Source organism: Impatiens glandulifera, chromosome 1, assembly GCF_907164915.1.
Source record: "Impatiens glandulifera chromosome 1, dImpGla2.1, whole genome shotgun sequence".
Taxonomy (NCBI): Eukaryota; Viridiplantae; Streptophyta; class Magnoliopsida; order Ericales; family Balsaminaceae; genus Impatiens; species Impatiens glandulifera.
This window is the reverse complement of record NC_061862.1, coordinates 22,159,698-22,184,051: the sequence shown is the minus strand read 5'-3', so window position 1 is coordinate 22,184,051 and position 24,354 is coordinate 22,159,698. Positions and strand designations below refer to the sequence as shown.

General features: G+C 34.3%; 2 protein-coding genes across 2 annotated transcripts; one reads left to right on the top strand and one right to left on the bottom strand.

Moving 5' to 3' along the window:
* Positions 1-15,312: 15,312 nt before the first annotated feature.
* LOC124920887 (photosystem I chlorophyll a/b-binding protein 6, chloroplastic-like) lies at positions 15,313-22,092 on the top strand. Its single transcript, XM_047461467.1, has 4 exons — positions 15,313-15,546; positions 21,580-21,659; positions 21,796-21,833; positions 21,902-22,092. Exons 1-4 carry the CDS (start codon positions 15,313-15,315, stop codon positions 22,090-22,092), a joined length of 543 nt encoding a protein of 180 aa, XP_047317423.1.
* Positions 22,093-22,846: 754 nt separating this feature from the next.
* On the bottom strand, positions 22,847-23,666 carry LOC124920879 (photosystem I chlorophyll a/b-binding protein 6, chloroplastic-like). The gene has a single exon (XM_047461455.1). The coding sequence runs from the start codon at positions 23,664-23,666 to the stop codon at positions 23,085-23,087; it is 582 nt and encodes a 193-aa protein (XP_047317411.1). The 3' UTR covers positions 22,847-23,084.
* Between the last annotated feature and the right edge of the window lie 688 nt (positions 23,667-24,354).

Genomic DNA, 24,354 nt, shown 5'->3' with positions numbered 1-24,354 from the left:
GATAAGTCCTCATCACTCAAGTGAATTGGTTTCGAGAGCATTCCGCCTATTTTTGGCGACTTGAACTTGAAACCCGATTCACCGCCGTAGTGCCCTTTACGCCCAGTCATTCCGAAGAACACTTGCCCCCCGTCTTACCGCGGCTGCTGGCACGGAGTTAGCCGTGGCTTCTTCCTCGAGTCCTGTCATGATCGCGCACTCGACGAAAGAGCTTTACAAGCGGCATTGCCCTTCTTCACTCACGCGATATTGCTGGATCGGGCTTGAGCCCATTGTCCATATATGAGAATAACATAATCTACAAATTTATCGTTATTTATTATTTATTTTATTTAAAAATTTAATATATTAAAATATCAAACAAAAAAATAAAATTATTTTATATTATTTTTGAAAGAAATACTAATTTATAATTAATGTTTAAAAATATAGTACAAATATTTTTATTAAAAAGTAATTAATAATTAAAATAATGTTAAAATAATAAAAAATAATCCAAATCTTAAAATACAATTTAAAATATATCTATTTTCTAAAGAAATAAATATTTTAAATTATAAAATATATAATGAGAAAATTTTTCATTTAAATATTATATTGAATAAATAAAGTTTTATAGAATATTTATAAAAACAGAAAATTTTAAACTAAAAAAAATCATTATTTATATTCAAAATTAAATAATGAAACATGTTTTAATTATTATATAAAATTAATATAATTAAAATTTAAATATATGTGAAATAAATAATTTAATATTTCAAGGTAATTAATAATATATAAAGTTTTAATAATTTAAATAAAACATTATAATAGAAAATAATAAATTTTATAAAAATAAAAATTTATAAAAAACATTAATAATAAAATAAAATGTATATATATAAATTAAATATATGTTCAATAAATAATTTATTATGTAAAAGTAATTTATAATATAGAAACTCTTAATAATTGTTTTTCAAAAATAAATATAATATTGAATAAATTGATTTTTTTTAAATAATCAACATTAAATAAATAAAACTGTTTATAAAAATATGTATATAAAACTTAAAACCAAAATTTAAAACTTAAAATATATATATATATATATATATATATATATATATATATATATATATATATATATATATATATATATATATATATATATATATATATATATATATATATAAACTTTTTTAATATAAAAGAAAGGTTTTATAAAAAAAATTATAAAAACAATTATTATGTAAAAGAAACAAACCGTTTAATTAATATTTTATTATAACAAAAATATTTTATCAAATTAAAATAAATTGAAATAATACTTTATATAAAAAATATTATATTAAAAATCTAAATAAAATGTTAAATAAATATTTGTTTCAATTCAAAATTTCAATTATTGTTTTAAAAATATATATGTAAGAATATTTATACAAAAATATATATACTTTCTAGTAGAATGATTTTATAGAAAAATATTTTTGTATTTAATAAAATTATATAAAAAAAATTAGAGGAAAAAAATAATATAAGTAAATGTTTTATGCATCAAAATAGAATTGAGCCTATTTGATTTGTTTATGAAAAAAAAAACATAAATATTTGTTTGATTGAGGTTAACTTGAAATCATATTGTAATTGACGGCTTTGTGGTTGGAAAGCTCTTGATTTTGTGGGTGCCTTATGTCACGGGCAGAAACTCGGTCGTCGAATATCACCTCGTCCCGTGCGGCACTAGTTTAGATTGCCTCAATCCTAGCTAGTCAGCCTCTTAAAAGATGCAAGAAGATGGAACAATTTGAGAGAGAAAGAGCTTAGAGAATATCTTGTTTTTTGCTTACAAGAGTGAGGTATTACAAGTGTTGAGTTTTTGAACAATGGTTGAGTTGAGTTGAGTGAGTGTCTTGGTTTATGGCCAAGACTTGTTTATATACAAGTGGGAAGATCATTCTAGATCTTCCTTTTCCTAGAGATTTCTAGACACTTCTATTACCTAACCTAGACCCAAGAATTCCTAGAGATTTCTAGAGAATTCTACTTACACCTATACATGAGAACTCTAGAGAATTCTAGAGAGTTCTCCTACCTTACATACAAAAAGGAACTCCTAGAGAATTCTAGAAAGTTCCATGACCCTACTTACAAAAGAGGAACTCCTAGAGAAATCTAGAGAGTTCCATGACCAACCAAAATCCAGGAACTCCTAGAGAATTCTAGAGAGTTCCATAAATGACCATAAAAACCCGGAATATTCTAGAAAGTGCACCTTGTGGGCTTGACATGTGCACCCCATACCAATAGGCCATGACACTTAGGTGGGATTTTAGAGACATAAAATGATGACATGTTCGAGAGAATGGATGTTAGTATTGAAAGATTTTTCTGTGAGCGTTCAGTTGAAAAATCGTGGGGATAATTTTAGGTGGGTTATATCGGCTGTTTATGGGTCTGTCCTTCCTCAACTAAAGACGGAATTTTCTCTGAGTTGGATAGTATAGCTATTTTATGAGATCTTCCTACAGTGTTCATGGGCGACATGAATGATGTTAGATCCCCTTCTGAAAGAAAATGTGCGAGAAGACTCACAAGCGGTATGTGTGAGCTTTCTGAAACCAATGAGAATCTCGAACTTGTTGATTTACCATTAGAAGGATGTCAATATACTTTTAAGAGAGGAGACGGTCACGGTAGGCTCATTCAGTCTCGTTTAGATAGGTTTCTTCTAAGCGATTCAATTTTTTTGTGTGGTAGCTAATGTCTTTTAGAAAGTTCTTCCATGGAGCTGCTTTAATCATCGACCAATCTTGATTGAGCGTAAGTTGGTTTTGAGGGTGTGTCATCCATTTAGGTTCAAGAATAAACGGTTATTTATACCAAATTTCCTTCCGAGGGTGCAAACTTGGTGGGAGAACCAAGTGATATGTGGGTCACATTATTCTAAGATTTTTGTTAAATTTAGAGATCTTCAAAAGCTGCTTAAAAGTTTGTTTGTAGGGTACCGTGATTACTTTCGATATAAGGTCGATACCTTATGTTATAAGATCAAAGTTATTGATGGGGCTGAAAAGGTGTGAGAGTTGTCAGATTCTGAGATTAGCTCTCAAAATAATTTGATTAGTGAGTTGCTAACTCTATGCAAGGATGAGGAAATCGGAGCTCGTTAGCGTAGTAGGGATACTTGGTTAAGATAGGGTTATAAGAACACAAAGTTCTTTCATAGTGTTTCGAATGCTCGGGCTATAAATAATGTGATTAATTCTATCTTGGATCTCAGGGTTACTCATGAGAGTGAGCCAACTATTTTTGCAATCATTAATTAGTTTTATAAGAATTTATTTCTCGAACCATTTATCGACAGGCCAAAGTTAGACGGCATAAACTTTGTGGCTATTAGTTTTGAGCAAAAGTGTATTCTAAGAGACGCTTTACGGTACAAGATGTGGAAGATTCTATTAAATGTGTGCGGTAGTGACAAGGCTCCAGGTAGTGATGGTTTCACTTTGGCTTTCTTCAAAAAGGTGTGGACCTTCCTCAAGGGGATGTTATGGCGACTATTGAACACTTATATCATTTCTCCTCTTTCGACAAAAGTTGGAATTCGACACTGATTGTTCTAATCCGCAAGGATTCGAGAACTATAGACCTAAAAAAATTTAGGCCTATAAGTTTAGTCATGTCTTTTTACATGATTATTTCAAAATTATTGGCAAACAAGTTGTGTGTGGTGTTAGAATCAATTATATATGTTAATCAAATGACGTTTATTAAAGGGCGTCAAATCTTTGATGTGGCGTTGATTGTTAATGAGTGCATTGATTCAACTAACTCTAATGGTTCTCAATGCACTTTCGTCAAACTTGATATTGAAAATCTTATGATCATGTTAATTAGGACTTTCTCTTCAATGTCATGGCTAGGATGGGAATGGGCAAAAAGTGGATACAATGGATAAAATTTTGCATTTCCACAGCTAGTTTTCTATTATTGTGAATGGTAGTTCTTAAGGCTTTTTCGAGAGATCGAGAGGAATTAAGAAAGGTGACCCATTCTCTCCTTTTTGTTTGTCATTGTCATGGAATCTCTTTCTAGGATGATGATCTTCACTGAAAATAACGAACTTTTACATGGGGTTGATTGCGGATCGAGGGGAGCTCCATTTTTCATTTTTCATTTGTTGTTTGTTGATGATACGTTATGTATGATCCAGGCTTCCCATAGAAATCTCAAGCACCTTCATGATATTTTGTGATTATTTGGCGCTTGCTCGGGACTTCGTGTTAATCTTGGTAAATCTAAAATTTTCTTCTCTAATTTTGTGTCGTCTAGGAGAAAATCTCATTTGGCAAGTATTTTGGGATTTGGCTTGGATGTTTTCCGGCCACGTATCTTGGTCTTCCACTATGTGCAAAGGCTTGATCTAAAGTCTCTTAAGAACCGATTATTTATAAGATGGAAAAATACTCCCTATTTGGAAAAGAAGGTTGATCTCTAAGGGAGGTCGTATGGTCCTCATTAAGAGTGCGTTGAAATTTATGCCTACTTACATGATGTCATTATTTGTGATTTCTAAAAGTGTGACAGTAAAAATGGAGAGGTTGATGTGTAAATTTTTATGGTGGACTTCTAAGTCTTAATTTTCACATCTTGCTAGTTGGGACAAAGTAAAAATGCCCAAAGATGAAGGAGGTTTAGGTTTTCGTGATCTTTGTGCTTTTAATAAGGCCTTATTAACAAAGTGGTGTGCACGTTTTGGTTCAGAATTGGGAAGTCTATGGGTAAATATGATCAGAAGAAAATATGGGTTGAATTGGTCTAGTTGGTTTACAAAAAATTTCAGTCATCCCGTGGGATATAGCATATGGAGTGGAATTTCAATCATGTGGAAAAGTTATCATGAATATTCTTTGTTTATCGTGGGTGACGATTCATTTATCAATTTTTTGGAGGATGCATGGTGTGGAGGTAAGAGTTTTGTTGTTCTCTTTCCCGTGTTGGCAGTTATTACTTTTTGTAGAGAAACCACAGTCAAAGATATGTACGATCATCGCTTTCAAGGGTTTGCGCATCGTATCAGATATAGAAGGAGGTTATCATTGGAGGAAAGTTCTTCTCGTGATAGATTGTTATTATTAGTATCCAACAAAGGGGTGTCTCCGTTAAACCATGATACGATGTGATAGAGAAATTTGTACAAGTTTGATGTGGGACATTGTTATTATCTATTTAATAGAGTCGTTAATTGAGTTGTACTGGGAGAAACTATGGAAGTCTAAGATTCCCACTAAGATCTTTGTTTTGGGTGGAGTGCGATCTGCAGTGGTATTCTAACTGATGATAGATGTATGCACAAGAGTCTTATCTTAGTTAGTCGATGCCGTATATGTCTTAAGGATTTGGAGACGTCTCATCGTCTCCTTTTATATTATAAGGGTGTCGCTAGTATTTGGAGTCTTCTTTGGAGTATTACTGGTATTCATTGGGTTGTGCTAGGAATTATTAGTGTGTGTTGGGAAACGTGGATTCAGGCAGCTAATTTTGCGGGCCTGAAACAATGGGGTTATATCCCCATTATTTTCTGGTGGATAATTTGGTTAGAGAGAAATCGTAGAACCTTCAACAATCTCAAACGACCATTGCAAATCCTTCACAATGCTATCATCCTAACATTATATGAGGTCCGAAATGAGAAGCCGACAAATTCAGTCGGAGAGCTCATTGTCTTTTTGGAAGATCTTCGCACACGTTAATTTTTGTTTTATTTGTGTGATTTTTTTCACAAATGTTATGCTTTTGTCGTTGTGCTTAAACGACTATCCATTTCATAATAAAATTAATGAATCATTTAAAAAAAATTATTAAATATATATTTTAAAAACACAATATTAATTATATTTAATTATTCAATACTTTATACGAGAATATGTACTTAACTAAGTATTATATATTAATAGTTCTAGAAAAATAATTTATTAATTTGTAATTTTTAAAATTTATAAATTTAGAATAAAAAATAAATATTTACTTCGTAATAATATTCATCCTAAACATTAACCTTAATCTGAATAAGTCTTGGTGTCCTTTTGATTAAGTAATAATGAGGGAATATACTTGATATCAACTATTAGTTTATGTGAGACATTGTGAGAGTTAAAACTGGTTTTATAAATGTATCATAGGATTGAGTTTGTATTAAACAACAATCCATTAGGGTTAATCTCATGTTTTAGATAATTCTCACCCTATGCTTAATCCTGGGTCAGATCTTAAAAAGATTGATTAGTGTAACATTGTGGATGCTCTTGTTCAAATATGAATAATGATCACAATCTATCAAAGAATTTGGAGGAAGTGTTAGTCATCAAAACAACTTGATATTTGTGGCTTAACATAAAGTCGCAGTTCGTAGTCCAACATCGGACCAAGAAGATATTATTTAAAAAATTGTGGTTAGTAACTGTAAACTGAATGCTTAAGTTGTCGCATATTTCAATTATATATATATATATATATATATATATTAAATAACTTATGCATTATGAAAATGATTGTTTAAATAAGACTACAAAACTTGACATAAAAAAATCTTATAGAATAAAGGCAAAAAATAATTAATGAAAAAACTAGCATTATGCTAAGGCCCTATGCCCCTATCAAATATTTGAAGGGTGAGATAAATTATACATGTGAACAGTGAAGTCAATTCATTGTCATCTATTTCAATATTTTGTTTTTTTTTTAAATGGAATTTAATTCAAGAGTTTGTTTAATATCTATCTGGTTATTCAAAATTTCAATAAATATTATATATTCATTAAACATTATTCTTACAAAATAAAATTTTATAAAATTTATAAAGTGTTTATAATATTGTAACCCAAAAACCTTCTAACTTTTTTTTTTTGAAAATGGTTAAAACCGTTTCATTAAAGTCTCAAAAGTGGGATGATCAAGAATCAAAACTAGACAAACCCTAACTATAATTAAAAGATGACAATCAAACGACCCTAAAGAAACTGATTAGTAGCCATCAAACATACGAAAAACAGAGATTACAAACAAAGATTACAAATTATATCAAATCCTAATTATCCTAATCAGGATTTTTATTTCCATACCAACCTGATGTTTCAACAGGTTGTCTTCCTCTTCCCCTTGTCCTTCCCCTTCCCCTTCCTCTTGTAATGAAAGAGGGGTGAACTGAAGATGATGATGAGTACTGTCTATTCTCATTTTGATTTTTTCCTTTATATGAATCCGTTCTTATTTGATAAAAAGAATTATTCTTCAGAAATTCTGAGTTCTTCACCTTGTTGTTCTCAACTTGAATTTCAAGATCATTGTCTTTATTTTCTTTAATTTCAGCTTTAAAATCATCAACAACTTTGGATTCCTCTATATCAACCTTATAATTCTCTTCTTCCTCTTGATTAGCCTGAGTATCTTCCTCTTTGTTTTCATCAGCAATCACTTCAACTTGATTGGATTGAGAATCATCAACTATCTATTCAATATGATTAGGTTGAGGTTCCACCTTCTTCATCGTATTGCTTTCGTCTTGTACATAATTTTCTTTATCTTCTGTTTCCTGATTTTTAACCACATTTTGCTCTTTGATAATAGGCATCTCTATTTCATTTTCCTACATCTCTACTTTCTGGCCTTTATGAATTTTTTGATCTTCTTCCTTAGCCAGATCACAATTTGGGCTTGCATGTTAGAAGGTATTGCAAAAAGTGCATCTGTATGGCCTCCACTCATAAGTGATTTTCAAGATAGTAGGTTTTCTTTTTCTGTTTACTACTGTCATACTATTCGATAGTGTGATTGTAGGATGCACCTCAATGTTAATTCTTGCAAATGATAGGTGTTCTCCTCCTTCAGTAATTGAGTCCATGTATAATGGCCACTGGTGAAAAAGGGGTCAAAACCGAGAGTAAAAACTCTCGGTTTTGACCCTATAACTTTCGGTATAGACACATTACCGAAGGTTTTGGTAACTCTCGCCATCCCTCGGTATTGACTCTTTCGTTAAAAATAATTGGGCATTTACCGAGAGATATCGTAGAGTTTTCGGTTTAGATACACTAGAGTAAAACCGAAAGGTAATTGAAAAACTTTCGGTTTTTCCAAAAAGAGGAAAACCGAGAGTTTTACAAATAACTCTCGGTTTTACACCTTATGGAAGAACCGAAAGTCTTCTATTAACTTTCGATTTTTCCATTTGAAGAAAACCGAGAGTTATTAGAAAACTTTCGGTTTTTCCATTTGAAGAAAACCGAGAGTTATTAGAAAACTCTCGGTTTTTCCATTTGAAGAAAAACCGAAAGTTTTTTAATTACCTTTCGGTTTTTCTTCAAATGGAAAAACCGAAAGTTATATGAAAACTTTCGTTTTTTCTCTTTGTGGAAAAACCGAGAGTTTTCTAATAACTCTCGGTTTTCTTCAAATGGAAAAACCGAAAGTTTTACATATCTCTCGGTTTTTCCATTTGAAGAAAAACCGAGAGATTTCGATATTACTTTCGGTTTTTTCCCGTAAAATTTTAAAAATGTGTTGATTATTTTGCTCGCAACCAAAACCTCGCGACCAAAACCTGTTCAGCCAAACCAATATATCAATAATAAAAGGAATGACACATGCATTAAACGGTCACATTAAATGATCATTGTCATTACAAAATTCGCAACCAAACTAATAATCCGAACAATCTGTTATAAATTCAAATTGACACAACTACTAATGAAAACATGTTTTGAATCGAAACAACCTTAGCTTGTGGGGGGAGGAGGTGGTTGTTGCCTCATAAACAATTTTATTCTCTCTATTCTTGCATTCATCTCTAACTTCTCTCTCTCTCTCCATTCTCAGATTCGTTTCTTTTTTTTCCGCTTGCATTTGTTGAATTGTGCGCATTCTTTCTTCGTCCCTCTTCTCCAGTTCCTCCATCTTGAGCTTCATTATTTGATTCTCTTCTAACAATCGCTCATTGTTTCGATGTGAACTGTTTCCACTTCGACGATCCTCACGAAAGTGTGTGGGCCGGACGCCTGATCCCATTCCGAACACTACCCCGTGTTTTTGTTGTCCGAACACCCTCTCCGTCAATTCAAAATCAGATATTCTAGGTTCGTTACTAACAACCTCCTCCATCTAAACTTGCACAATTGAAATAAAGTATCATTTCTATAATAAAAAACTAGGCATATTCAATTCACTTACAATTTTCTCTTGCACGTGTTCGTCCGGGACGGGTGTTGGGTTTTCTTTTGTCGGTTTGGGGGTACGGGTCCTCTTGAATACTTCAATTACAGACGGTGCCCGTCCCATTTCAATCGCCTGTTGAAATAAATGATTTATATAATTAATAACAATCTTTAGATTAAGTTATTACAAATAATGTACTTACCAACTCTTCTTCAATTTGTGCAAACGGTCTACTTCCCGTACGATGTGGGAATTTCAGCTTCTTTCTGTTAATAATATTTGTACGACTGTTTTTCTGTATTTGAAATAAAAAATGAAGTTAGATTAATTAATATAAACTTTTATTTGAATTATGAAACCGTACCTTAAATTTTTCCGTGAAGAAATGGTTGCGACACACAAACTCTCAATCATCTCGATCGTAGTCTGGTGGAGGATTAGCCAGTACCGTCGCCTCGTCTCCTTTGTGGACGCGGATATATGCCTTGTTCAAATCTGACCGTCATCTATCCCATATCTGATTGGCGTGTCCCAATCCGGTCTTTCGAAAAGACTCAATATCACCATTAGTAGCTTCGAACGGATCTTGAAAAAAATAACATCCAAATGTTAAAAATAATTATATAATGACTTAATGTATAATCAAGTAATAAGTATTACATTGATAGCAGTCCACAATGAATCCAATTGGTCTGCACTTAATGCCTTCCAGTTTAGAAGACGGTGTGAGACGACTGCAGGGTCCTGGATAATCGACCCCACATGTCTAGACCACTATGTTCTTCCCACGTCTGTACCGCCTAGCCTCCCATCCTTCTCTCTAAACGTAAGAGGAATCCTTGTCCCCGCTACCCTCTTAGACAGCGCAATATTTTTGTTCTTCCCCTGTCTCTTATGGGCAGAAGATTCTTCAAAATTATCAAAATCATAATTAGATATGTGAATCAATTGAAACAATAACTAATTTGTAAACGAGTTACCTGTCGATGATGGGTCGGGAGTGGAACTGTGCTCCTCCTCGTCATCCTCCTCGATAGGCTCCTCGAGACCCTCGTCTTCAGCCTCATCGTCATCCACCATATCAGCAAACGTGCTCTCTATAAACTCTTCGAGCTCCGTAGCCTCAACATCCTCGTCTGTTGGGGGAGCAGTAGCTATCAGGACCACAGCAATAGGTGGTTGGTCTCTAAAAGACGATCCTCGAAGCTTTAAGGTCTCGGATTGGGCAAGTAGGTTTTGGTAGTTTTTATCCAATTTCTTGGGTGTTTTCCTCATACTCTTCCAAGTTGTTTTGACATTCTTAATGCACACCATTAATAAAAATGAGTGAATAATTGAAATAAAGTAGTAATAAGAATGAATATAAAGTAAAAAAACATAAATCTACCTAATTAATTAATCTGAACTATATGTTTGTAAACCGTGGTTTTATTTTTGTCACAATCTTCCAACTGAGTCGGGCTGACATATCAGGGGCGTAGAATACTTGTTTCGCTTGACTCGCCAATATATACGGGTCTTGACTTTGGGTTTTCAAAATTCGGTTTACATTTACACTTACGAAGCTATATTTATCCACTTTCACTCCTAGTTCCCCCGAGTGTGTATCAAACCACTTACACTTGAATAAAACAACTCGTTTGTGAGAAAAGTATTGTACTTCGATTATATCTGTTAAAACTCCGTAGTATGACATAGTTTCAGACCCGTTGTACCACTCAACAACCACCCCACTATTTTTAGTGGTCAAACCTTCGTCGTGTTTTTCTGTACAGAATTTGTATCTGTTTACTTTACACCAAACATACATAGACGAGTACATAATTGGACCTTCTCCTAAGATCTTGAGGTCTCTTGATATGTCGTTAAATTCTGCTAAATGGGCGACCTATATATGTATCCGAAATGAAGTTGTTAAAATGAATAAAAAGAGTTAGGATATATGGTTTATAAATTACTCACTCGATGCTTGAAATAGGCGGCAAACGTTTCTCCACTGGACTCGTTGTTATAATCTCTGCAAATAGATCGAATATTAAATAACACACTCTTTAATGCTAATTAGTAACAGCAACATCGAATCTTACATGTAAAAATGTTCTACTTCGGGACAATTTTTCAAAATGTAAGAATGAGCTGTCACTCGATCGATATAATCCAAGTTGTATACTTTTCCGTTAGATAGGTCTTCTAACGATGCAAATATTGAAATGCCCGAGATTTCAGGTTGTGCATTTTCTTGCTCTTCTTCCTCCATATACCTGACACATAAACTAATACTCTCATTAACAAGATAGCTCTCGCTTATAGAGGCTTCGGGGTGGTTATTATTCCGCAAATATCTTTTTATTGTACCCATATAATGTTCAAATGGATACATGCATCGATACTGAACAGGTCCTCCAAGTAAAGCCTCAAATGACAAGTGAACCGGGAGATGCATCATGATGTCGAAGATTGACGGCGGAAAAATCATTTCAAATTTGCAAAGTGTCAATGTAATATCCATGTACAATTGTTCGAGGTCCTCTTGAATCAACTCTTTGAAGCACAACAACCGAAAGAAACGAGACAAATTTACTAACGCATCATACACATTATCTGGAAGTAATCCACGAGTTGCTAAAGGAATAAGATATTCCAATAAAATGTGACAATCATGACTCTTTAATCCCGAAATCTTTTTCTCTTCCAAATTTACACAACCGCCGATATTTGAGCAAAAACCATCAGGCAACTTGAGATCTTTCAAGAAGTTACAAAGATGTTTTTTATTTTCGGATGTCAAAGTGAAAGGCGCTTCTGGATAATGCACAACTCCTTCATCATTTATAGGATGTAACCATGATTTTATGCCTAAGAGTTGTAAGTCTTTACGGGCTTTAGGATCATCCTTAGTCTTCTCTTTCACATTCATTATTGTTACCAACACGCTATCACAAATATTTTTCTCAATATGCATCACATCCAAATTATGTCTCAATAAAAGTAATTTCCAATAAGGTAAACGGAAGAAAATGCTAAGTTTGTTCCAATTGTCTCCCCGCGTTTCATGATATATCTTGGTTCTCTTGCTCAGATCCGTACTAAGAATTATGTCTTCTAGATCTCGTGCTTGTTCGTAACTTTCTTGCCCCGTTAACAATCTAAGGGGCTCTCTATAATCAGTTCGACCATCAAACGACTCTTTATCCCTTCTGTATTTGTGCTTTGGTGGAAGGAAGCGTCTATGACCCAAGTAACATTGTTTGGAACCATGAACCAATCGAAGAGATATTGTGTCGTTGTTACAACAAGGACAGGCGAATTTAACTTTCGTACTCCAGCCTGATAAATTCGCGTAGGCGGGAAAGTCGTTAATGGTCCACAACAACGCCGCTCGCATGTTAAAGTATTGCGAGGTGTGTGCATCAAACGTTTTCACACCAGTTTGCCACAGTTCATGCAACTCTTCGATCAATAGCTGGAGAAATATGTCAATTGCATCTACCGGACTCTTTGGACCCGGAATTAACATAGATAAAATGAAATTGTTAGAATCCATGCAAGTCGTGGGTGACACATTATAAGGAACGAGAATAATTGGTCAAACGCTGTATGATTTTTTCCCATTTGCAAATGGTTTAAACCCATCGCTTGATAAACCCAGTCTTACGTTTCGAGATTCCGACACAAAATCTGTATAATTTTCATCAAACGTTTTCCAAGTTAAGGAATCATCGGGATGTCTCAACGTATCACTATCAACTCTTCCTTCTTTATGTCATCTCATCATTGGAGTCGTTTTTGAAGACATGTATAGTCTTTGCAGTCTTGGTATTAAAGGGAAATATCTCAACACCTTTTTTGGAATGAATTTCTCATTTTGCTTCTCTCGAACTGTCCCACTTGTTTGGTCGACTTTCCATCTTGAAAGACCGCAAACTCTGCAAGAATCTTCATTTTTGTCGTCCTTCCAAAATAGCATACAGTTGTTCTTACATGCGTCTATCTTGTCATATTTAAGCCCGATATCAGTAATGAATTTTTTACTTTCGTAGTATGAGTTTGGCAATTTAGCGTCAATCGGTAATATGTAGTATTTAAGTAGACGCAGCAACATATTGAACGAAGAATTTGTCCATTGACATACATTTTTAATGTGAAGTAGTTTCAGTAGTGCCGATGATTTCGTTATTCGAGAACCTTCATACAATGGTTGTTTGCAATCATCAAGCAATTTATAAAATCTATGCGCATCTTCGACTGGTTCATCGTTGCTCGGGACATTATTAACGTTGGGGAACATATCGTTTATAAATTCGTGCATATAACGTTCTTCATTAACCTCTTCATTAACTGTATTATTCATCTCCTGTCTCGCATCGTTGAATTCCGGCACGGCATCCTCCGACTGATCATCGTCATCATCATCTAAGTCATCGGCATCTTCATCGACATCGTCATTAACCACTTGAGTAGTACGTCTCTTTTCTCCATGAAAATACCAATACTCATAATGAACATTTATTCCATAAATGATGAGGTGAGTCTTCACTTCGTCTATTTCCATAAACGACGTGTTCAAGCATTTCATGCAGGGACATTTCACGGTTTGTCGGGATGTATTCCTAACAGCATACTCGAGGAATTTGTCAACACCTTCCTCGTAATCTGGATGATCTCGACGTAAGGTCATCCAGCTTTTATCGGGTACTTCCATATTTCTAATAAAATGGAAAACAACCCGCATTAGACTAATCCAATCTAATAAATCTAATTAAGTCTAATTTACTTAATTAGACTTTCATTTATCTTATAATAAATCTAACCTAAAATCAAATCTAATCCAACAATATTTCAATCATACCTAAAATCCAATCTAATCAAAACAATGCAATTCTCACCTAAAATCTAATTCATTCATACATAATTAATACCTAACTTCAAATCAAATATAATTCAACACTATTTCAATCATACACAATTCATACCTAAAATCCAATCTAATCAAAATAATTCAATTCTCACCTAAAATCTAATTCATTCATACATAATTAATACCTAACTTAAAATCAAATCAAATTCAACATTATTTCAATCATACACAATTCATACCTAAAATCCAATCTAATCAAAACAATGCAATTCTCAACTAAAATCTAATTCATTCATACAAAATTCATACCTAACTTTAATTCAAATCTAATCCAACACTATTTCAATCATACACAATTCAATTTATACCTAAAATCCAATCTAATCCAAACAATTCAATTCTAATTCATTCATTCATTCATTCAATTCAATTCATTCATTAAAAACATTTAAAACTTATCTTATTTAGCAGTTGTGCCGGCGGCGACGGTGGAGGAGGCGACTGAAGGTGGAGGAAGCTCGACGATCTTCATTAGACGGTGGATGAAACCTAATAACAATAAATATAATCAAACTCAATATAAAACATATTATACATAAATGTAACTCAATATAACCAAAAACAAACTACAATCAAACCAACATTAAACCAATCTAACATAAATCAAACCAAAATCTAACCTCAATCAAACTAACATCAAACCAATATAACCTAAATGAAACCAAAATCAAACATCAATCAAACCAAAATCAAACCAACATCAAACCAATCTAACCTAACTCAAACCTCAATCAAACCAAAATCAAACCAACATCAGACCAATCTAACCTAAATCAAAACAAAATCAAACCTCAATCCAACCAAAATCAAACCAACATCAAACCAATCCAACCTAAACCAAACCAACATCAAACCAATCTAATCTAAATCAAACCAAAATCAAACCAATCTAAACTAATAAAAACCAATTTTACACCATAATCCTAAATTAAACAAAATCTAACATAAATCAACCTAAATCTAACAATTACAAACCAACTCTAACATATATAACATTAATCTAACATATATTACCAATCAGATTACAAACCAAATCTAACAATTATATCATTGATCTAACATATATAACCAATCAGATTCAATAATAATATTAATAATTCCTAAATCTAACAAATCCTAACAACTAACCCTAAAATCTAACATATATAACACTAATATATCTAAATAATTCTAAAAGTTTGAAACTGACCTTCAATCAGATGGACGGCGGAGGCAGGCTGAGAGCGGCGGAGGCGCGGCGGCAGTTCTTCAACCGGATCCGCGGTAGATCTTCAACCGGAGAGGCGTCTTCGCGACTTCAAGAGGGGCAACGTCTTGGCGGCGTTGTCTTCTACGGGCGGCGTCGTCTTCTTCAGCCGAAGGGAGTCGTCGATCGGATGGCGGGGGCTTCTTGTTGGCGGCGCTGGCGAAAAGAAGCGGCGGGGAGAGAGAGAGTGTGCGATTAGGGAACAGAAACGTGGAAGAGAGAAAGAAGGTTTTTTTTTAATTAAATAGGTGATTCCCGAGAGTTATATGAAAACTCTCGGTTTTTATTTAATTAATTCCGAGAGTTTTCATATAACTCTCGGTTTTTATTAACAAAATTAATTCCGAGAGTTATATGAAAACTCTCGGTTTTTGATTGTCTAAATTCCGAGAGTTTTCATATAACTCTCGGTTTTGATTATTTTTTACATTTTTACAATTAAATTTAAATACACAAAACTGAGAGGTTTTGGTAAATCTGTCGTTTTTTATGCATATTTCCGAAAGTTATATATTTAACTTTCGGTTTTACAACATGACAAATTGTTAAATTATTTGGTTTCTCACTTTCTAATAACGTTGAAAAAACATTAATTTAACACATTTGATATCCTTAAAACATTTCTCAATCCATATGATCAAACATTACACAAATACATAGGATAATCCTACATAAACATTCATATACACTTCTCTTTATGATCAAACACATTCTTAAACATTTTAACATTAAACACAATCTAAAATTTTTAAATAAAACACACACTTGATAATATTAGTTAGGAGTCTAGATTATAACAAAAAAAACAATTAATTTAACAATTTGTGAAATAGTAATTCTGAGAATTAATCATAAAACTTTCGGTTTTTATGGGTATTTCCGAAAGTTGTACTCTAAACTCTCGGAATTACCATTTCACAAATTGTTAAATTAATTGGTTTTTAATCTTCTAATGACTTTGAACATTATTAATTTAACACATTTAATAACTTTAACACATTACATAATTCATATGATCAAACTTTATACACATTCATGTCATCATCAAACACAAACACATAAATACACTTCTTTATATAATCAAACACAATCATAAACATTTTAACATTAAACACAATCTTAATTTTTAAAAAACAACACACACTTGATTAGATTTTTTAAGAATCTAGATTGGAAAGTAGAAAACCAATTAATTTTCCAAATTATGATTTGGTAACACCGAAAGTTAATAACATAACTTTCGGTTTTGATGGGTTTCACCGAAAGTTTTAAGAAAACCTCTCGGTCCTGACCTTAAACAGAATGTTTTTAGGAAGGGTCAAAACCGAAGGTTTTCAAATAAACCTTCGGTTTTTACCCTTCCCCATACTTAGAAAATTTTCAGATTTTTTTAAACATGGGTCAAAACCGAAGGTTTTCAAATAAACCTTCGGTTTTTACCCTTCCCCATACTTAGAAAATTTTCATATTTTTTAACCAAGGGTCAAAACCGAAGGTTTTCAAATAAACCTTCGGTTTTACCCTTCCCCATACTTAGAAAATTTTCAGATTTTTTTAACCGAGGGTCAAAACCGAAGGTTTATTTGAAAATCTTCGGTTCTTACCCTTCCCCATACTTAGAAAATTTTCAGATTTTTTTAACCGAGGGTCAAAACCGAAGGTTTTCAAATAAACCTTCGGTTCTTACCCTTCCCCATACTTAGAAAATTTTCAGATTTTTTTAACCGAGGGTCAAAACCGAAGGTTTTCAAATAAACCTTTGGTTCTTACCCTTCCCCATACTTAGAAAATTTTCAGATTTTTTTAACCAATGGTCAAAACCGAAGGTTTATTTGAAAACCTTCGGTTTTTACCCTACCCCATACTTAGAAAAAATTTAGATTTTTTTAACCAAGGGTCAAAACCGAAGGTTTATTTGAAAACCTTCGGTTTTACCCTTCCCCATACTTAGAAAATTTTCAGATTTTTTTAACCAAGGGTCAAAACCGAAGGTTTATTTGAAAACCTTCGATTTTATCCTTCCCCGTACTTAGAAAATTTTCAGATTTTTTTAAACATGGGTCAAAACCAAAGGTTTTCAAATAAACCTTCGGTTTTTACCCTTCCCCATACTTAGAAAATTTTCATATTTTTTAACCGAGGGTCAAAACCGAAGGTTTATTTGAAAACCTTCGGTTTTGGCCATGCTGTTTTTTTTTTAAAAAAAGTGAAAAGCAAACAAAAATAAAATAATTCATGAACAACATATTAAAACCAAACAAAATATAATAATAATAATTCATAATTATTAAAACAAAACCATAAAAATGTCATCGTTCGTACGGAAAAAAAACACAAAATTAATCAAACAATATAATCTAGAAATTATTAGATGGGGGGAGGAGGAGGGGGTTGATTCAGTCGACTCCTCAACAATACAAGTTCCTGTTCGAGATTCTCTAATCTCTGGGCCATTTCAGCCCTGTCCGCTTTAATTTCACTCAGAAATCGGACTCTTTCCGCATCCCTCAATCGGATTTGCTCCATTTCCAGCGTCATCTGTCTCACCTCTTCCTCACGTGCCGCAGTTTCTGTTTGTGCTAACAAATTCTGGTAACACGGAGGCAGTTTCTCCGGTGTACGCCGAAGACTATTTCATGAATCACCCATCTTAAATGCATTTCAGATATATGTATATATATATTAATCAAACAAAATAACCGTAACCTAAATCTAATATAACTTCAATCAAACAAAATAACAAATCTAACAAAATCATATATATATTTAACAAACTAACCTAAATATAATATAAACAATAACGTATAGACAAATCTAAATCAATGAAACAAATAAATAATTTAAACTAGCCTAAATCTAGATAATATATAAACTACATTATAAGAAATCTAATAATAAACAAAAAAATAAAAAAACAAATGAAACAAACCTGAACGCGAGAAGAGAAGAAGAGAAGCGGCGTAGAGGAGGCGGCTGCGGTGCGGGAGAGAGAGAAAGGAGAGAGTGGAATGAAAAAGAGAAGGGTTAGGGTTTGTATTTATAGAGGTAGATGCCAAAGGTTTTCATATAAATTTCGGTTTTGATATTAGTCAAAACCGAAGGTTTATTAAAAACCCTTCGGAAATAACCATTACCAACTTAGAATTATTTTTAATTGAGCCAAAACCGAAGGTTTTTTGGAAAACCTTCGGAAAAGAGAATTTCAAAAAAAGTAAACCCGAAGGTTCTTTGAATAACCTTCGCAATTAAAAATCTCCGGGATTGCAAAACCGAAGGTTTTTGTAAAAACCTTCGCAATTAACCCACATCCAACACTTAGAATTATTTTTGGTTTTTTGGGAAGGTAAAAACCGAAAGTTCTACAAAGAACTTTCGGTAATAATTAATAAAACCGAAGGTTTTACACCCCTCTCGGAATCTATTTTTAATACCGAAAGATTTATTCCTCTCGGGAGTATTTAGGAGAGTTTTATAAAACCTTCGTAAAAAACCGTCGGTAAAGGTCGATTTTTTACTAGTGGGCGTACCCAATAAACCTGTAAAATGACTAAGAGCTTCTACATTATACATGTGTGCAGGGATATTTCAAAGTTTGAACCATATCTGAGTTGTTTCTTTAGGCTTGCTTAATAGGTTCAAATCTTCAAACCATTTTTCCAACTTCATGTAGTTGGATCCAATATATGTATGCCCATTTTCCATAATTTCATCCAGATTTGATCCCTTCTTAAATTTTAGAAAGTAGAGATCATGTACATTCGTTGAAATTTTCTCCAATCCCTTTTCCTCCTATTGCTTCATAAGTGCCTCTTTGGTGACTATGAAGGAAACTCTATTCTTTCCTATGTTGTTTCCCACCACTATATTTTCTCATTCCCGAACACAATTTTCTTCTACTATAACAGGCAATTTAAATTCAAAAGAAGAATTCAGTACCTCCACTTTTGTTTGTACATTGCCCAAGTAGATTTTTCATTTGTATGCATGATCTTCAACCTTTTTCCCAATGTTGTTTTTCCAGACTTCATTGATTTTCTATGTAGAATTACTTATGATAGTATATGTTTTTGATTTAGAAGCATTCATTAACTCCCTCATTGTTGCAACAGACCATTTTACTATCACTTCATATTCATCGTTCCTGAGTAAATTCCAGTTTTGGAGATAGTGAATGTTACCTTCTAGCTAAGAAACATATTTTATGACAATAATTTGAACCACTCCAATCTAATTTGTCATAATATTACGTAGTAAAAAAACTCATATTACAAGTTTAAAAAAAAGTATATTAAGAAGGTTTTTCATATTTCCATTTTAGCTTCATATGATCTTGTATATAAGGATATGTTATTTGAAAGAAAAAAAAATAAGCAGGAATGGTCAAATTGTGGCCACTGGGAATTTCGCACATCTCTTTTAAACTAAATAATTTAAAGATTTTATATTCTTGAAATTATACAAAAACGAGATTTTACTTTAACGATTTCAAACATCGTTAACTTATTATTACATTATATTTATAAATAAATAAAAATTATGTTATAATTTAACTATAGAATCTCAGAAGATTTTGACTACCGAATTTTATAGGATTAATAGTGAAATTCCTCAATTCATTGAAAATTCGATAGTTAAAATTAACTACGTTTGAAACCATTAAGACAAAACTTCGTGTATAATTTTAACAATAATAGAGTCTCAAATGGTAAGATTTGAAACAAATAGTCCAAAATCTTAATTAACCATCAATAAGGACCAATTCGAACATTTTTTTTTATAAAAATTATAATATAATTAAATATTATTTCATATATCACTTATTAATTATATATTTAATTCATTAACTAAAATATTAAAATATATATATATAAATATATATCAGGTTAATACTTTTAATACTTTTAAATTTTTTTAAAAAAAATAATGTTTTTTAAATACAATATTTAACAAATTCATATTATTTATATTTTATGGGAACAAATGTTAGTTAGGGCATGTGAATCGTGTCAAACACGGCCCGGGAGTATAATAATAAAAGAAACGCTTAAAATAATACATAAGCATAATGGTCCTCTTATTCTTGTTTCAATTGACAATATTTAAGCATTAAATGAAACTTCAGGGGTCAAAATATGTATTTGAAAAGTAAAGGGGCCTGATTTGAAAACAATTAGGAACTTCCTGCTGTGGAAGCATATGCCGGGAAATTTGATAATATAACCCTTAAAAGAAGGTTATTTTGATTTTTAACCTTACTAATAAAGTTTTTGTTTTTTAACCTTTTTTTTAAATTTTTTCCAATTTTACCCTTAATAACCTTTTTACTTTTTTTTTTCTTTTTTCTTTTTTTTTTCTTCCTTTTCCTTTCCCCTTCTCCTTCCCGTTTTCCCTTTACTCCCCGTCTCTTCCTCTTCCTGGCGACACGGCGACACCGTCCCTCTCTCTTCCCCGGCGACACAGCCCCGCGCCACCGTCCCTCTCTCTTCCTCGGCGACACAGCCCCACGCTCAACCCCTCTCTTTCCTTTGCTCAACCCTTCTCTCACTATGACCGCATTCTTCGAAACATGGTACTTTTTGCGTTTTCTAGTTGATAGTTTGTTAAAGTGAAAGTTCTTGATATACTTTGGTTGTTCCTCTAATTCTTGCTTTTCATAAGTTATTAAGTAGTATTTAGTTAGAGTTAAAATGCTTAGTTTAGGGTTTGGGCTTTGGGCGTGGCTCTTGGGCGTGGGGCGTGGCCCTTGGGCGTGGGTCGTGGCCCTTAGGCGTGGGTCGTGGCCCTTGGGCGTGGGGCGTGGCCCTTGGGCGTGGGTCGTGGCCCTTGGGCGTGGGTCGTGGCCCTTGGGCGTGGGGCGTGACCCTTGGGCGTGGGTCGTGGCCCTTGGGCGTGGGGCGTGGCCCTTGGGCGTGGGGCGTGGCCCTTGGGCGTGGAGCGTGGCCCTTGGGCGTGGGGAGTGGCCCTTGGGCGTGGGGCGTGGCCCTTGGGCGTGGGGAGTGGCCCTTGGGCGTGGGGCGTGGCCCTTGGGCGTGGGTCGTGGCCCTTGGGCGTGGGGCGTGGCCCTTGGGCGTGGGTCGTGGCCCTTGGGCGTGGGGCGTGACCCTTGGGCGTGGGGCGTGGCCCTTGGGCCTTACTTCCCTACCCTGTTTCTGTTTTCATTATCTTCCTTCACTACTAGCTAGATACCAGTACTAATATCTGATTTGGTCTGTAAAAATAGGGAAATACCCAGAAAGTTATCGAGAAAGATGTCACATTTTTCTTCTGTAAAGACTCTCCTCCTCCCTGGTTCGATGGCAGGTATCCACATTTATTCTTTAATCTCTATTAATCTTGATCATAATACTGTTTGATATTCTCAATAATAAAAAAACTTGTATTTATTCTTCTACACATACTGCATCACTAAATTCCTTGTCATTTTTTGTTCTCGTAGTATTTCAGGAGATTTTGGATTCGACCCACTTGGATTAGGTAAGCGTGCATTTGTTTGATAGATTGAAGAAAACCAATCATATGTTAAATGGATGGTTTGATCTCAGGATCTGATTCGGAACTGCTGAAATGGTTTGCACAAGCTGAGCTAATACACAGCAGATGGGCAATGCTTGCTGTGTCTGGAATTCTGATTCCAAAATGGCTAGAAAGTCTGGGGTTTATTGAGAAGTTCTCTTGGTACGATGCAGGAGCACAAGAATACTTCGCAGATTCCACACCTTTATATATATTCTGAAAATGGAAAACCCCATATCATTTCATGTGTGAAAGATATGCGTGTGAAACGATAGGGAGGATGATCAAATTAAATCCACCTTTCTCTCTACACTAATAATCTATTATGCTATAATTACTGTCAGTCATTCAGATTTTGTTAATTCTTTATGTAGATTCAATGTTGTGTGATATTTTGTACTTGTCGTTTTAGAGATCTCCCTCCTATAATTAATCATTTATTTATTTGCTCGGGTTTAGGCATGAAAAACATGAGGACGACCTGTCATATATAGCCATTTATTGTTAAAGTTGGACCTATGTATATTGTATAATGTATATACATATCATACAATCTACAAAATGATTCTTACTTCAAGGGGAAGTATATATTTTGTCATTACTTATTACTTTTTGATTTTTTAGTTGGATTAATTTTCATATTTTTTTTTATATAAAACAAGATATTCATAGAAAAGTATCATTAAAACATCAAGCAATGCCTTAGTTCAGGGGTTACATAATACATAGTATCTTTTTATTTATTATAATTTTGTCTCATCTTTGATTTAGTGGTTTGAATTCTGTCAAATAGAAATCCTTTTTTTGAGTAACCTAACTCATGTCAAGTTTCTATGCAGTTGCATCTAATTCACTTGACTTAGGTAGGAATTTCAGGCATGTTATTTGAGCTCAATTCTGAAGTTGGATCATGGTTTTCACTTTCACCATGTTTAAACTTAACTTTCACCATGTTTAAACTTATAGAAATATAGCATGAATTTCGTATCTTTTCATTAAGAGCACATCGAGATTTGACCAACAAATAATCCGAATGGTCATTTTCAAATAATATTTACATTTGCAAATGGACAAAATCAAGAAGACAAGAAGAAACACAGCATCGTTGGCATGTAAATTCTTGGCGCTCCTTCCTTACTGCAGAGCAAGCACTAGTGCGATGTGAAAGCCTGCAAACCAAATGTTTTCAAAATTAGTACAAAATTTGATGTTTCAATCTGGAAAATTAAGAATATGATCGAAGCATGAAAGTTGCAGTACCGAGAAGACATTGTAGTGTCCTAGATCAACAATATGAGCTGAAAGATTCTCTAAAGGGCCTTGTCCTGTATAAATTGTCTGAAAAACAAACCCAATGAATGCAAGCATGGCAAGCCGACCATTCTTGATCTCTTTAGTCCTAAGAACCATCACTGGCTCCGGTGACCCTCTACCCCACATCAAAGGGTCGAACCAAAGCCCGCCTGGATAGCCAACATCGACCTCTGGCTTCTTCTTATGTGGAAAACTCGGTTCTATATCCACGCACCCTGGTTTTATTATGTCTGCCCATCTCCGTCCTTCAACCCAACCCATTAGCCCCAATTGCACCACAAACAGAGTTGTGGAATCTGCGAAGTATTCTTGTGCTCCTGCATCGTACCAAGAGAACTTCTCAATAAACCCCAGACTTTCTAGCCATTCTGGAATCAGAATTCCAGACACAGCAAGCATTGCCCATCTGCTGTGTATTAGCTCAGCTTGTGCAAACCATTTCAGCAGTTCCGAATCAGATCCTGAGATCAAACCATCCATTTAACATATGATTGGTTTTCTTCAATCTATCAAACAAATGCACGCTTACCTAATCCAAGTGGGTCGAATCCAAAATCTCCTGAAATACTACGAGAACAAAAAATGACAAGGAATTTAGTGATGCAGTATGTGTAGAAGAATAAATACAAGTTTTTTTTTATTATTTAGAATATCAAACAGTATTATGATCAAGATTAATAGAGATTAAAGAGTAAATGTGGATACCTGCCATCGAACCAAGGAGGAGGAGAGTCTTTACAGAAGAAAAATGTGACATCTTTCTCGATAACTTTCTAGGTATTTCCCTATTTTTACAGACCAAATCAGATATTAGTACTGGTATCTAGCTAGTAGTGAAGGAAGATAATGAAAACAGAAACAGGGTAGGGAAGTAAGGCCCAAGGGCCACGCCCCACGCCCAAGGGCCACGCCCCACGCCCAAGGGCCACGACCCACGCCCAAGGGCCACGACCCACGCCCAAGGGCCACGACCCACGCCCAAGGGCCACGACCCACGCCCAAGGGCCACTCCCCACGCCCAAGGGCCACGCCCCACGCCCAAGGGCCACGCCCCACGCCCAAGGGCCACGCCCCACGCCCAAGGGCCACGCCCCACGCCCAAGGGCCATGCCCCACGCCCAAGGGCCACGACCCACGCCCAAGGATTCACGCCCCACGCCCAAGGGCC